This window comes from Ursus arctos, unplaced genomic scaffold, assembly GCF_023065955.2.
Source record: "Ursus arctos isolate Adak ecotype North America unplaced genomic scaffold, UrsArc2.0 scaffold_28, whole genome shotgun sequence".
NCBI classification, from domain to species: Eukaryota; Metazoa; Chordata; class Mammalia; order Carnivora; family Ursidae; genus Ursus; species Ursus arctos.
Genome location: NW_026622963.1, coordinates 33,652,341 through 33,666,222, shown reverse-complemented (window position 1 = coordinate 33,666,222; position 13,882 = coordinate 33,652,341). Strand labels below are relative to the sequence as shown.

Genomic DNA, 13,882 nt, shown 5'->3' with positions numbered 1-13,882 from the left:
GAAGACGGAGTAAAAGGCAGGTGGCTTCCCCAGGCTGAGTCCCCATGCCTGCAGGGTCTGAGTCAGCATCTCCTCTGTTTACACAGTATTTATTTCAAATACAAGTTACTATAACACTTCCCTGCATTACAGAAGCAATATGGACCTTGAGAAAAAGTCTGGAAGGACAGCTGGGTCTCTACGCGCGTCTCTTGTCTCTTTTAAAGCAATGCACGTGCACCGGCGTGTTTAATAAAACATCATCAAGAATAAAAGTAATTTGTGAGACACTCACAAAACCTAAAAAACTCAACCAAGTACAAACGCTGAAGACACCACAGGAGTCACACACAATCTACCAGCTGGTGGTGATCGTGACAGGTGGCAGTTTGGGCGCGTCCTTCCGGGGGCACACACGTGTGCTCAAATGAGATTCTCTGAAATATAAAACTGGCACCAGGGCTCCCTGAGCGTGAAGCAAGGACACTACAAGTGGGACAGAGTCCATTTTTATTTAAAATACATCTATTTTTGTTTATTTCACACATATATAGAAAAACCTGGTAGGGCATATATCAAAATCTCACTGCAACTCTCTCTAGGTGGTGGGATTCGGGATCATTTTTGTTTACACTTATCTCTACTTTTCAAGTTTTCTACACAGACATCTTCCAACCCAATTTAGTGCTTCTGAAAGCGATTTTTAACCCGTTCGTTAATGGATTGTCGAGCGGCTCTTACTTTTCGTTAAACACGTTCATGCGCCAGCCCCCAGTCTCCTGCAAGGCTTTTCAGAACTGGGACCCTTCATACTTTACCAAATGTACAAAATGAGGTCCCCGGCTCTACAGATGGGTCAGGCAAACATCATTTACTAACTGAACCAGAGCACTTCCGAGCGTGGACACAGAGGCGGCCGCCTGGGGATTCTACAGAGGGCCTAGGGAAGGTGCTGTGGGGCCGCGCACAGGGATGGACAGGTGGGAAGGGCCGGCAGCAGCTCTCACCTGGAGGCCATCTCAGGCTGGTAGAGGCTGATGTGTCTGCATCTGGAACGGCTCCAAGCACAGTAGGGGTCCCGGGCGAGCACGCAGTCCCCGCAGCTCTGGTAGAGACTGCAGTTGGCGACGGGCACCTGGACCACACCGGAGTAGGAGGCGGCATAGAGCAGCCCCTGTGTGGACACAGACACGGCGATGAGAGGCGAGCGCGGGCAGCCAGGGCCACCGCCCACAGCCACAGCCGGCCACTCCCCAAGGAGCCTCCTCTCGTGCTCCCAGGCACCCCACTCTCTGCTGGCTTATGCTACGAGCCTGATCTTTCCATCCTGGTGGTGCCAGGGTGCTTGTCAAGAGCAGAGGGGCACCCAGGCGCGCTCCCTCGGGCTCCTCCCGCTCACCTTGCCGGTGTCCAGGAGCAGGCTCTGCACGGGCTGTCCCGGTGGGAAGATCTGGAGCTCCTCAATGATGTGCACCCTGGAGCCCACGTCCACCGCCTTGTGCAGTCGGCCATCACCTGGAACACGGACGGCACTCAGGCCCATCTCCCAACAGCCGGGGCTCCCGGCCCCTGAACCTGCCCTGCGGTCGGCACTCACCGGTGCCCAGGAAGAGCACGTCGTAGGTGCGGTGCAGGCCACGCACACGGTGGACGGCCACTCGCTGGTAGCGGGCCCGGGGCTGCAAGAGCAGTAGCTGGCTGCGGACCTGCCCGTCCATCAGGAAGTGGTCCTTGAGGAAGTTCAGCACGCGGTCTGGGAGCTGCAGGGACGAGCTGATCCTCCTCTCCCGGGCACTGTTGGTGATGCACTGGAGGAGGAGACGGCGGCGTGAGATGGAGAGTCGCGGAGGGCCGCACGCGGGAGGGGACGCCTGGAGATGCGGCCAGGACTACCGGTCCGGACTCCCCGGTGGACAGGAGGGGTATCTGCCCACCGCTCGGAAGCCATGGCACATCACTTGTGGTTCGCATGCGGCCAACGCGCTGATGTGGAGGCCCAAGGGCAGAGCCTGGGTGAGGGGCACCCGAGGGCCCTGGCTGGCAGGGCCAGTTCCCCTTCCTGCCCAGGCCCCTCAGCCTCAGCCAGGCTTCAAGAAGCACAACCACCCTTCCTGCTCCTTTCGCCAGTGCTCAAAGGAAGCCCTGGCCGGCCGGGTTTCCTAGTGTGGGGGTCAGAAGGTACCCTCTCGGGGCCCCAGGGAACTGAGGCCCAGGTTGGGGACAGCCCACGACGGGAACAGTGACACTCTTCCTTGGCTCTGCTCCCCCCTCTCACTTTCCTGTTCCCTCATGGTGCTTCCTGGAGTCACCTCCCATATCAACTGCTGACACTCATATCCTTGTTTCAAGGTCTGCTTTGGGAGGAAGCCTCTGAGGCTGGAAGGACCGAAGGATGGTGTCCCCATGGCTGGGCCACTCACCCAATCACTAGATAAGGAGCCCACAGCTGAGTAGGGGAGAGGCACAAGCAAAGGGACAATGACAAAAGCACACACTTAAGTGTCTGGATGGGAGCACACTGGCTCACCCTGAGGCAGGTTCCAGGCATTCCAACATTTATAGCCACATCCAAACCAGTAAGACAAGCAGGCCTGGACTTTGGTCCCCACTTGATAAGAAAACAGACTCAGAGAAGCCAGCAGGCTGTGGGGAGCCAGCTCGTCAGCACCCAGTACTCACCGCTCCAGGCCGGGGTGTGGGCACTGCGTGGGTCACCGTATACCACTGCTGTGTCTCACGGTTCACCTCCTTGTAGAGGCCATTGAAGGCATTCTGCACGTCCCTCATGGTGAAGACGCAGACGGCAGAGCCCTCGGTGGTCCCCCTGTGCCTACAAAGGAAATGGCTGGATGAACCCAGGAGCCCTGGGCGTGGGATGCGGCCAGCTCTTGGGCCCAGTTCCGGTCATCCCCCGCGCCCTCCCATCTCCAGTTAGGTTCCGGGGGCCGTACCACTGGGATGTGAAGACCCCGTAGAACAGGGTGTCATGCCAGTCCTGCGGGCTGGGGCTCAATGTGAAGACGTCCTGCAGCACATTGAACGGGAAGCCGTCGTCCGGCCGCGAGCATAGCAGCTGGGCCTTCAGGAAGGACGTCCAGCGCTGCTGCAGGACCCGCTCGCCGCCCTCGTCCCCCTGGGGGAGGGAGAGAGAGGCCGGGCTTACGCATAGGCCAGGGTGGGGAGCCTGGACCCCCCTGTGGCCCCTTCCCAGTGATAGCTACACAGACACCAGAGGGGCCAGCCAAAGCCAGGGAAGAGTTCCGTTTAAAATCAGGAAGACACGCAGGCAGGGTCCAGGTCCCATCACTGGGTGGCTGGCCGAGTAAACAAGGGTGCCTTCCTTACTGCAGAGTACCCGGAACGGACGGGGGTCTGCCTACACACAGGGAAAGAGGTCACGATTCCCCGCGAACAGGGACCCTAAGTACCCGCACTGCAGTAGAACTCCCGTTTGTAAAGTCTTTTAATAATATAAACACCTATATATTTACACGGACACCAAGAGAAAATAGATTACCAAGGAACGTTCTAATCACCTGTGGTGCAGCAGGAGGATTCTGGCGCTAACAGTCAACGTTTAGTTGTTGCCTACCACACTCCTAAAAGCCTTCCGGGGATAGACTTAGCTCACATAACAACTCTGAGAACGGTCTTATCGTGCCCACTGAACAGATGGGGAGGCTCACTGAGAGGGCACGGGACTTGCCCAAGGTCACAGGACCAGTGGGGTCGGAACTGAGGTAGCCTGGCTGGAGTCTCTGCTCTTTGTCGCGATGCCACACCGCGTCTTTACATTGTAAGTGATTTTTGTGTGTACTTTTCTGTACTTTCCGCATTTTCTTAAAAAGGAAAAAACGTAAGAGCTATGTCAATTTAAAAGGAGAGAGAGAAAAGCAGTTAGCCAAGCTGTTCCTCCTGGAGGACAGAAGAGGCCTCCTGGTGTTTCCTGATCCTGTACTGGGGGGACTTTGGGGTCTCTGGGTGGGCTGCCCCCCTCACCTTGCAGATGCGGGCGATGCGGGACACGATGGTGTTCTCAAAGAACTCAAACTCCTGGCCAGTCTCGCTGAAGAAGAAGTAGATCTTGTCATCGTCCCCTTGCAAGCTGCCCAGGCTCTCGGGAATATAGGCCGAGGCCACAAACGCTGGGTCTGTGGGACCAATGGGGAGTGCAGGGTCAGCCTGGGAATCCCAGACAGCGAGAGACCCTTCTTGGTCTGGCCCTGAAAGGAGAGCGTGCCCCTCCCTGGGCTCTGGGCACTGCCCACTGGGTGCGTGGGGAGGACTTCACCTTGGAGCCAGTTGAGGGAGCTCTCGGTCTTGGTGGGGCGGAGGCTGTGGCTCCGGGAGATGGCTGGGTCATTCCCTTGGAAGCTGCTGACAGTTCCGGTGTAGAGCTCACCATCTGCCAAGAGAACATTCCCATGGGAACGGCTCCTCAGCACAGCCCCTTCTCCCTACTCAGGGCCCAGAGTGACCCCAGCACTGCCTATCTCGCTTGAGGTGGACAGGGGGGTGGGAACTGGGAAGAGCCAAACCCAAGGGTCACTCTGCGCCCCCCGGGACTCAGCCTGGCGGGGGCCCCACCAGCTCAGGCCTGGGACCTATGCTGCCCACCTTCCCACCCCCAACACGGAGCCTCACCGAACTCATCCTGCCACTCTGCCCCCAACACTCACCAACCACCAGGGCCGTGGACTTGAAATTGGGGTCAAAGGGACAACGACCCTTGCCATCTTCCAGGAGGATGTGCCCCACCTCGTCCTGCGCCAGAGTGAAGCTCTCCACATTCTGCAGGGAAGCAGAAGAGCTCAGGGGCACACCAGGGAATGGGCGGGCTTGGAGGGAAGGAGGGGGTGTGCCAGAGAAGGCAGCTCTGGAGGGGTGAAGTGGGAGGCAGACCACCCTCCTCATCTCTGCACCCAGAGCGCAGCGCGGGCCCTGGCTGCTAGGACCGTCTGTGGTGGACACTCCTAGCCCCAGTGACCACAGAAGAGACGTGACAGGACTCAGAAGGGGCAGCAGCAGGATTCAAACCCGGGTGTGTCTGACTCCAAAGGCAGTGCTCCCACCCTCTGCTAAGGTGTGTGTAAAACAGAAACGCGACAGTGAGTGCGTGTGAGGAGGGGCGTGGGAGGTGGGCTGTGGAACTGAGTGAGGGCAAGGGAGAGCCTGAGGAAGCAAGAGAGGGTATGAGTCCTGGGCTGGCCGGGACCTTTGTGCCCGGGGTGTTCCCTTGCTCCCCTCCCCGCCCCCACACCGGCCACCCAAGCCACCAGATCTGGGGCTGGGCCTCAGGGCTCTCAGACCCACTGCTCCCCCAAAGCTTCTTCACCCTGGGCCCGGCCCTGGACCAGGCACCGGGGCTGGGCGACAGCTCCCGACACAGAGAGACGGGCGGCTCCCAGGCCAGCCACAAGCGAGCCCGGGCAGAGAGGGGCACTCACGATGTAGGTACACAGGGGGCTGAAGGCCGCCGTGCCGCAGGTGAACAGGTGGGTGCTGTTCAGAGGCAGGAGGATCTTGATGTAGTTCTGACAGTCGCGCTGGGGAAGGAGGGAAGAGGAGGTCAGGCCCAAGCACGCCACCAGGGGGCGCCGCCAGGCCCTCAACACCGGCATGTGCGGGGCGTGCGGGGCAAGCTTCTGCTCTCTGGCGCTCCTCAAACCCCAGTGCAGATGAGAATCCAGCAGGGTCCTGGGGCAGAGCAGACAGGTCCACGGAGTGTGTGTGCTGCAGGGGAACCTGGGGGCTCGGCCAGTTCTGCGTTGGGTAAACTTCTCTTCAGTCTGGGAGTGAAGGCACAGAAGCCCTCCCCCTTGGGGTGTCTTGGCCCCCAGAGGTCTTTTTTTGGAACCTCAGTGAAAACCTCTGGTCCTCCACACCTGCCTGGTGAGGTAAGCCACAGCCCAGAGCAGGACCCCGGACCCCAGACTCATGATCGCCTCTGCAAGGGTGTCTAGCAGGTGTCTCCAACAAAGCATCTGACTGTTCCCCAAACACTTTATCCTCAAGACTTTCCCCTTTCAGCTGCTCAGGCCCCAAAACTCACGGTCAGCCCCAACTCCTCTCTCAGACTCCCCTCCTACCCCCGATCTCCCATCAGGAAGTCCTGGTGGGCCCATCTTTAAACTACATCCGGAATCTGACCATTTCTCACTTCCTTTACTGGTGTCACCCCCGTCTGGTCCCCCTCACTGGGCTCCCTCCCTCTGCCCCTGCCTCACAGAGGCCACTCTCCACCACGGCAGCCAGAGTGACCCTTTTTAAACACATGCCAACCACAGCACTCCCCTGTCCAGGCCGCTGGTGGTTCCCCAAACACCTCGCTCAGATTAAGTCCAGTCCTGCCCGTTCTCCAGGAATCCCACAGCCAACTCCCTCAGCAACATGTAGTCCTGACGCAAATGTCACTTTCTTAACGAGGTGTGGCCTGACTAGCTGTTCCAGTGGCTGCATTCTGCCTGTTGTTCTTTCTTCTTTTTCATAATCGTATTGCCAGTGTCTAAAAGGACTTGGGCACAGAGTACGCGCTTAATAACCGTTTGTCCATTAAAAGAAGTCGGGGGCAGTCAGGACTTGAATCTGTGTCTGAACTCAAGTCTGGGGCTCTTCGGCCTTCACCTCAGCCGCCTCCTGCTACACACAGGACAAGAGGTCTCCAGGAATAGTGGGGAGTCCTCCAGGAGAACCCCAGGCTGGACCAGACCCCCATGCCCAGTGGTCTGGCCAAAACCACCCCAGGATGGGTCAGACCTGCTCCCTCAGCCCATCCGCAGAGGGATACCAGTCACTGCTCTTGCTGGAAGCTGACTTTATTCGGTTCTGATTAGGCAGGTGCCCTACACGTACTAGCTCACTGAAGCCTCATGGCAAGTCCTGTAAGAGAGGTATCATCATCCCCATTTTACAGGTGGGGACGCTAAGGCTCAGAGAGGCCAGTCTACATGTCCCGGGTCACAGAGATAGTTAAGTAAAGGGCCAAAGCCAGGTGTGGCCATCTCTGAAGCCTAAGCCCTTTTTCCCAAAGCTGCCTCCATGCTGGGCCCGGCGCACTGCTCTCCACCCCTCCTTCGGCCCAGGTGGCCTCCAGCGGCTAGCTCACCTGTGGGTCCTTGCCCTTGAAGCTGCACTGCTGCTTCCTCTCGGCGTCTGCACTCCACAGCAGCTGCAGAACAAGAGCAGGGGAGCGTGCAGGTGGGAATGGAGGGGGTGCCCGGTCCCTCCTCTCCCATTGGCAGCATCTTCACACCCAGAAGGTCCATCTTTCCGTCCATCCGCCCCCTGCCATCCTCTGCCCAGCCTAGCCAGACCCAGGAGTCATCTCACCTCCTGGTACGTCCCGCCAGGCAGGAAGCTGGCGCTGCTGTTCAGAGCAAAAAGGGCCTCTCGGGCACCCACATACAGAGTCCTGCCATCCCTGCTTAGCAGAAGGGCTGTGTAGTTGGAGACGTTTTCCGCTCCAAATCTGAGGAACGGCCGCTCTTTGGAGCCTGGAGGGAGGAAGACGGACATTACCTGGGGGCCATGCCTCCCACGAGAAACTTCTCCTACCAACCTCGAGGATGGGCTGATCTGAGGGAAGGGAAGTGAGCAAAGCAGCACATGGCAAGGAGCTGGTGATGGGCGGATTAGGCTGAAAGGGGAACAGCATTCCTGGACTCTCAAACATTATGTAAGACACAAACGCACAGAGATGAACGTAAAAGAACATCTATTACAGCGCCATTCACATTAGTGAAAACTTGGCAACAACCTAAGTGTCCAACCATAGGGGACTAGATGAAAGGACATTATTAACACCACACTCTCGGATATGATGCAGCCGCTAAAACTGATGTTGTATTAGAAACACCAGAAAAACAAGCAAAATCAAGAGAGGCATGGTCAAAAATGAAGCAAACTAAAATATTAAGTGATGGGTTTTGAACATGTAATAGAATAAAAGAAAGGAGCCTTCGAGTGGCATCAGATCCAAGGAGAAGGACCTGTAAGGACAGCCCACCCCACCCTGGTCCTGCAGCAAACGATTTACGATGGCCGAGGGAAGCAGACTCGGGGCCCTGGTCTTTACCTCTTACCCCCAGCTCACAGTCCCTGGTGGAGGATTTACGGTTATAGAACAGAATGCACACTGTTACCAACCTTGACCTCAGGAACCTGACTGTACAACACAGACATGCTGTGATGCGGGGTACCAGGGTTGTTACGGAAAAAAATGGGAGTCTCTCTCTCTTCGGGACAGCAAAGAGGGCCACAAGATATTGTCAACAGTTAATGGAATAAGAAACTGAGGTTTAAGTATAAAAAAAAATTTTTTTTTAAGTTTCTTTATTTTTTTGGTAACCTCTACCCCCAACATGGGGCTTGAACTCATGACCCCAAGATCAAGAGTCACATGCTCTACGGACCGAGCCAGCCGGGCGCCCCTCAGGATTAAATTACAGAGGCAACCCAATATAGCGGTAGAAGAATGTTTGCAGGAGGTGGGGAAGGCTGATGGAAGTGATGGAAAGCCTTCTTTTTCTCAGTAGCAAAGCAGTAAATCAGGTAAGCCAAGAAAGAGTGGTGCAAGCATTTTACTGAAGCCAATGGAGGAAACCACTGTATTAACAAAAGTCTAACTGATTTAAAAGTCGTCCCCTTAACCAGGCCCGAGGCTGGGGATGACGGAGGCATTGGTCACTTTTCACAGTAAGTACTTCCACGCTTAAAAACGAATTATGTGCATGTATCCTGGATACAAACTTGAAATACCTTTCATTGTTATAAAATACATAATAACAGGGGCGCCTGGGTGGCACAGAGGTTAAGCATCTGCCTTCGGCTCAGGGCGTGATCCTGGCGTTGTGGGATCGAGCCCCACATCAGGCTCCTCCGCTATGAGCCTGCTTCTTCCTCTCCCACTCCCCCCTGCTTGTGTTCCCTCTTTCGCTGGCTGTCTCTATCTCTGTCAAATAAATAAATAAAATCTTTAAAAAAAAAATACATAATAACAGGGAAGATTTCTAATTATCTACCACCAAGTGACGATGACAGTTATAAAACAGTAAGTCTAGTTAGATCTTATTTTTTGTGGGAAAAGTATAAACAGAAAAAGATGGAGAAAAAAAAAAAGTGGGAAAAAATCCAGGAGGATGAATCACAAAATGCTGAAAATTGGCATCCCTGGTGGGAGTATGGGTAATTTTTTTTTCCTTTTTACTTGTCATGTTTGGATTCTATAATTAGCAGGTTACTCTTGTGTAATGCAAAAGAAATAGAAGGAAAAAAGAAAGAAATGCACATATCTAACCAACCAGGGTACCGTTTGCGCCTTGAGCAACTAATGGGTTTGAAGAGAAATTATTTAAAAAATTCGAAGCAGCTGATAAGAAATGAAAAACAAGCAGAAATGAGCCGCCCTGCCCGGCCTCAGGTATCTCCTATCTGACCAACAGATTATGACCACGCAAACAGACACGGTCTCATGAAGCTGAGGCACCAACAGGAGAACATGCCAAAAAGCACTTGTGAAGACAGCTTCATGTGCTGTTACGTGGTGAGTGTTTTTACGGACCCCCAGCCTGGTTCCACAAAGGGCGAGAAAACAAAGAAAAGAACGCAGTGAAACGTAAACACTAAAATCAAGAACAGAGAAAAAAAAAAAAAAGGCACCAAACACAAATTCAAGGAAAACACCTAAACTGGAGAGTAAGGGCATGTTCACATGAGCAGGTCAGAAGAGATCTTCACACAGCTACTAGAGATGGGTTGTGCATTTAATGCCGAGCCTCCTGGTGGCTGAGGAGAAAAGGGAAACAGAGTGACCTTGTTCTCACTGTCCAAGAAGAGGAACACATGGCAGCCATTCTGGAGAAGCTAAGCTTTTTGTCTAGCCACTAATGCTGAAGGGAGCCCTCAGGTGGGACGTCCTAGCAAAGCCAAGGGGACATGGGATGGATAGCATCCCGCCAGCAAACAGGATGACAGAGCTCCCAAGGCCGCTCTTCACAATGTCTCCCGGTGAGGGTGAGGAGGCAAGGTGACCAGCGCAGGAACCGATGGGAGAATGGGTGTGGCTCTGTAGCTGGGAGTCTTATGATGCTCTAGGAGCAAAGCTGGAAGTGGGGGGGAGGGGGCACTGGGAATTCATGGGGAAAGTCACGCCTCACATCCGGACCCCAAACTCTGGTGCTGAAACCGTAGGGCAGCTATGCCCCGCAGCAGTCGAGGCCTGTCTTGGAACTATAAAGCCCAGAACTGCACGAGACTCTAGGTCTTCTGACCCCAGTTCCCAACTTCTCACCACTTACCCGCACTCTACACGCTGGGAAGCCCAAAAAAAGTTTCTAGGACTAATCCCCCACTTTTCCCAACCACGAAATTTCCAAACACAATGGGGCCCAATTGCGTTGCTTGCACTATGTGCCGATGACCTTTTGGAACAGCCTGACCTTTTCATGCTCTGCTCCTAGGAAGTCGCCCCCTGAAGAGGCCCCTCCCGTTGGCCAGCACAGGTCCACACCCGGGAGGGCGCAGTGGGGCAAATGTGCAGATATTAAGCCCCGCAGGCCAATGACAGCCCTGCGAGGTACGCACTGTAGTTATCCCCAGTTTACAAAGGAAGAAACCAATCTTCAGAGAGACCAGGCCACTTACACAAAGCCCCACAGCACAAAAGCAGCTCTGGTGGCAGGCTGGCTTAAGAGGTCTCCTTCCCGAAAAACCCCTGGGCAGCCAACTCCAGGATGCAGCAAAATCGCCCGAAAGGCCTGACCTCCAGGTCCAGGCCTGCCCTACAGATGCTGCCACCGCGGACCTAGGATGGCCTGACCATGTGCGATTTTACGGGCTCCCAGGTGATTGTGAAGAGGGAGGCCCACCGACCACCCGTGAGGAGCACCATGCAGGGCCTCTGGACGGCAGTGCAGGCGCCGGGTCACTGACCTTTAGCTGTCTCACACATATCATGGGGACAATGAGGAAAATACAACTCCCAGTGGCCTCACGAGGAGGAGTCCGGGAGACTCGGGCAAACATCTTCCACATCGCCTTTGCGGTTCTCAGAAGGCAAGGGCTGTGTCTCAAATTTGCCAACGCTTATCTGCCCGCACAGGCGAGGCATCTCCCCAGGGCGGGCTGGAAGTCTAGGCAGGAGGCTGCACTCAGAATCCATCCAGACACAGAAATGCCGAAGGTCAGAGATAAGCTGCCATCCAGGTGGCAGCTCAGCCCTACTCGGGCCTGGGAGGGAGTGGAAAACTGCCAAAGGTCATGTAGACAGAGCGCGGCCAGCTTGGAAGGACAGCCAGGGCGCCAGCGACTCACGACCCCACCCGGCCGCACCTCCTCCAGTCATACTGGGAGTACAGTCAAGGAAATGGCAATAGGACAGAGGTGGGCGAGGGGCCCGATACCACGCATTCCCCTTCTGCGCATTCTCGTCCTTTGTCCCCCTGCCCTGAGCCTCTCAGACCAAAGCTGTGGCGTCCTGAAGGCCTTGCTCCCCCGGGGTCCCCTGGCCCAGTGGACTTCACCAGGGCTGGGCCACGGGGCTGGCTTCCCAACTGGGGAATCTGACGAGACAGATTAAGAGTATAGGCTCAGGAGTCAGAGGCCTGGCTTCAAACGCTGCCTCTGTCACCTAACCATGGTTGCCACCAGGACAAGCCACTTAACATCTTGGAGCCTCGCTTTCCTTATCTGTAAAATGGGGATAATAGCACCTTTCCTCATAGGGCTGTTATGAGAAGAAATTAGATTATGTATGTAAATAACAACGTACATAATAACCCACATTTACCGAGAGCTTCACTCAGAACAACTGTGCACACGTTAGCCGAGTGTCGGCATGGTGTCTGGCACGCGATCAACCCTTGACTGGATCAAAAACAAAATCCGAAAGCCCTGCAGGAAAATCCAGCCCAGCGAGGGCTGCCAGCAGAGCAGGGCTGTTTGGAAGCGCTGGGCCTCCCTCGTCCTCAGGGTTAAAAAAACTCACGAGGGGCGATGCCTAAGCCAGGTCTGCAGCTGGTCACGCGGGGGTCTCACGGCCAGAGCATCAGCTCTGAAGCCGGACGGGTGTCACAGGACGTGCCGTGTACCTGAGCGGGATTTTGCTCCGTGGTGTTCTGCGTGGCATTCCTGCCCAGGTGCCTGCGGTCACCTCCAGAGTCACTATACAGACGTCTGTGTGGGCCCTGCCTGAGCTTGCTGAGGTGTGTGTGTGTGTGTGTGTGTGTGTGTGTGTCTGTGCACCCTACCACAAGGCTTGTCCATGCTTGTGTGTTTGCTCTGGGTTGCTTTTCACGGAGAGGTGACTGGGAGGGTTGTTGGTGTACTCCATTCCCTGTGAGTGTTAGCACACCTCGGAGGCAGCCTTAGCTTCTAGGCTGCTCTCTGTGTGGCAGAGAGAGCGTCGTGTGTGCTCTCCTGGGCGGCCTGTGCTGCTCACACATCCTCCACGTCCTCTACCCAGCGGGTTAGTCCAGTAGGGAGAAAACTGGTCTGCCTGAGGCTGTGGCCGGTTCTCCTGGGCAGATGAAACCTTTCTGTCCACCCTGGGCAGGCCTGAGCTGGTGGTGGCTCCCCCGGGGCTCCAGGAAGGTAGCACAGGGGCTGGCCTGGGGCTGCCTCCTTGGAGAGGGCACGTGGGATGGGGCGCGTCACAGCGACCTGCAGGGCCCCGCTCCCCCAGCCCTGGGGCCTGGGGCTCTCCGCAGGAAGTGATGCGGGAACAACTCAGCCCCCAGCCTCAGCTAGAGCTTCTCCCCTTCCCTGTGACTCAGCCGGAAGCTCGGAGCTCTCTGGGGTGAGACGGGAATAGGGCTCAGCACGGTCTCCACCCAGCCGAGCCAACGAGCTGCAGCAGGGCCGTGAGTCAGAGCACCACCCCACCTTTCTCTCCACGGTGGCTCCTGGCACCACAGCTGACGCTGACCTGGCCTTAACATCCTGCCCCCCGCAGGCCCCAGCAGGATGAGGCCAGAAAACACCAGCTTCTCCAAGGACTGAAGAGGCGGGAAGGTGCTCCCCGTGCAGGGAGGCAGCTCGCTGCCCCTCAGCTCGAATCACAAAGTCCCCAGAAAGGGGTCTGGGCCCCGGGGACAAGTGCCCGGGAGCCTCCCGAGAGGCTCCATGAGAGCACCTCTTCTCCACCAAGGCGTCACACTGGACTCTTAGACCCACCTGCATCTGCAGGAGCACCACTCCTAGGGCAGGACTGCTGACTCAGCAGCAAACGAGGGCACGTCAGCCGCCCTGGACGCACATCCTCCCTCTACACCGCACCGCCCAAGTGCTGTGGCAGGGCAGCCCGAGGGACCGGAAGCGGCGGGCCAAACTACAGTCACCAGGCCGGTACCAGGGCAGACTCCCCAACCAGGGAAGGATTACTCTCTGCAAGGAAAGAGAGGCTGTGGGCCAAAAGTCCTCCCCATGCTGAGGTAGCCAAGAAAGAGGTAGGAAGTCAAGGGAACCCAGCCTAGAAGCATCCCCTGTTCCTGGGGCAGGCATACTTAGGGAAGCCCACTTCCCAAATGGCCACGGCTATGGCTTCCAGCGAGTGGGCCAAGAGCTCCTGCCAGAATCACCAGGTGGCCCCTCGCCCCTCAAAGACAACCACCACCTGGTACCCACCTGGCCAACAGGGCCCTAACCCAGGACCTGTCATGAGCTGCCATCACCTCCACCAGGACCAAGGGCAGCTCCTCCAGCCCTGGGCTCAGGGGTTGGCTGTTCCCTAACAAGCCCTCTCTCCGGAATGCCCAAGAGTCCACCTTCCTCCCTCACACACGTCTCCTGTTTTCTGAAGAAACTGGGACCATCGGGTATGGACAACCTCAATTTCCCACTGCCCCCCTATCTCTCAGAGGCCAAGCCCCGTGTCATCAACCTGTGCGTCTCAGAAAGCCGTTTTTTC

At 56.3% G+C, this 13,882-nt stretch overlaps 1 protein-coding gene across 2 annotated transcripts in view; it reads right to left on the bottom strand.

Moving 5' to 3' along the window:
* Window positions 1-13,882, bottom strand: part of SEMA4B (semaphorin 4B) — a 55,916-nt gene that overhangs the window by 2,121 nt on the left and 39,913 nt on the right. For both annotated transcript variants that reach the window (XM_026510482.4, XM_026510481.4), the window contains exons 4-14: window positions 7,309-7,472; window positions 7,085-7,147; window positions 5,427-5,525; window positions 4,659-4,770; window positions 4,271-4,384; window positions 3,979-4,130; window positions 2,931-3,112; window positions 2,659-2,809; window positions 1,577-1,787; window positions 1,379-1,494; window positions 987-1,153 (exon numbers count right to left, since the gene is read on the bottom strand). In XM_026510482.4, coding sequence (XP_026366267.2) covers window positions 987-1,153; window positions 1,379-1,494; window positions 1,577-1,787; window positions 2,659-2,809; window positions 2,931-3,112; window positions 3,979-4,130; window positions 4,271-4,384; window positions 4,659-4,770; window positions 5,427-5,525; window positions 7,085-7,147; window positions 7,309-7,472 — 1,531 coding nt within the window. The remainder of the gene's footprint in view (window positions 1-986; window positions 1,154-1,378; window positions 1,495-1,576; window positions 1,788-2,658; window positions 2,810-2,930; window positions 3,113-3,978; window positions 4,131-4,270; window positions 4,385-4,658; window positions 4,771-5,426; window positions 5,526-7,084; window positions 7,148-7,308; window positions 7,473-13,882) is intronic.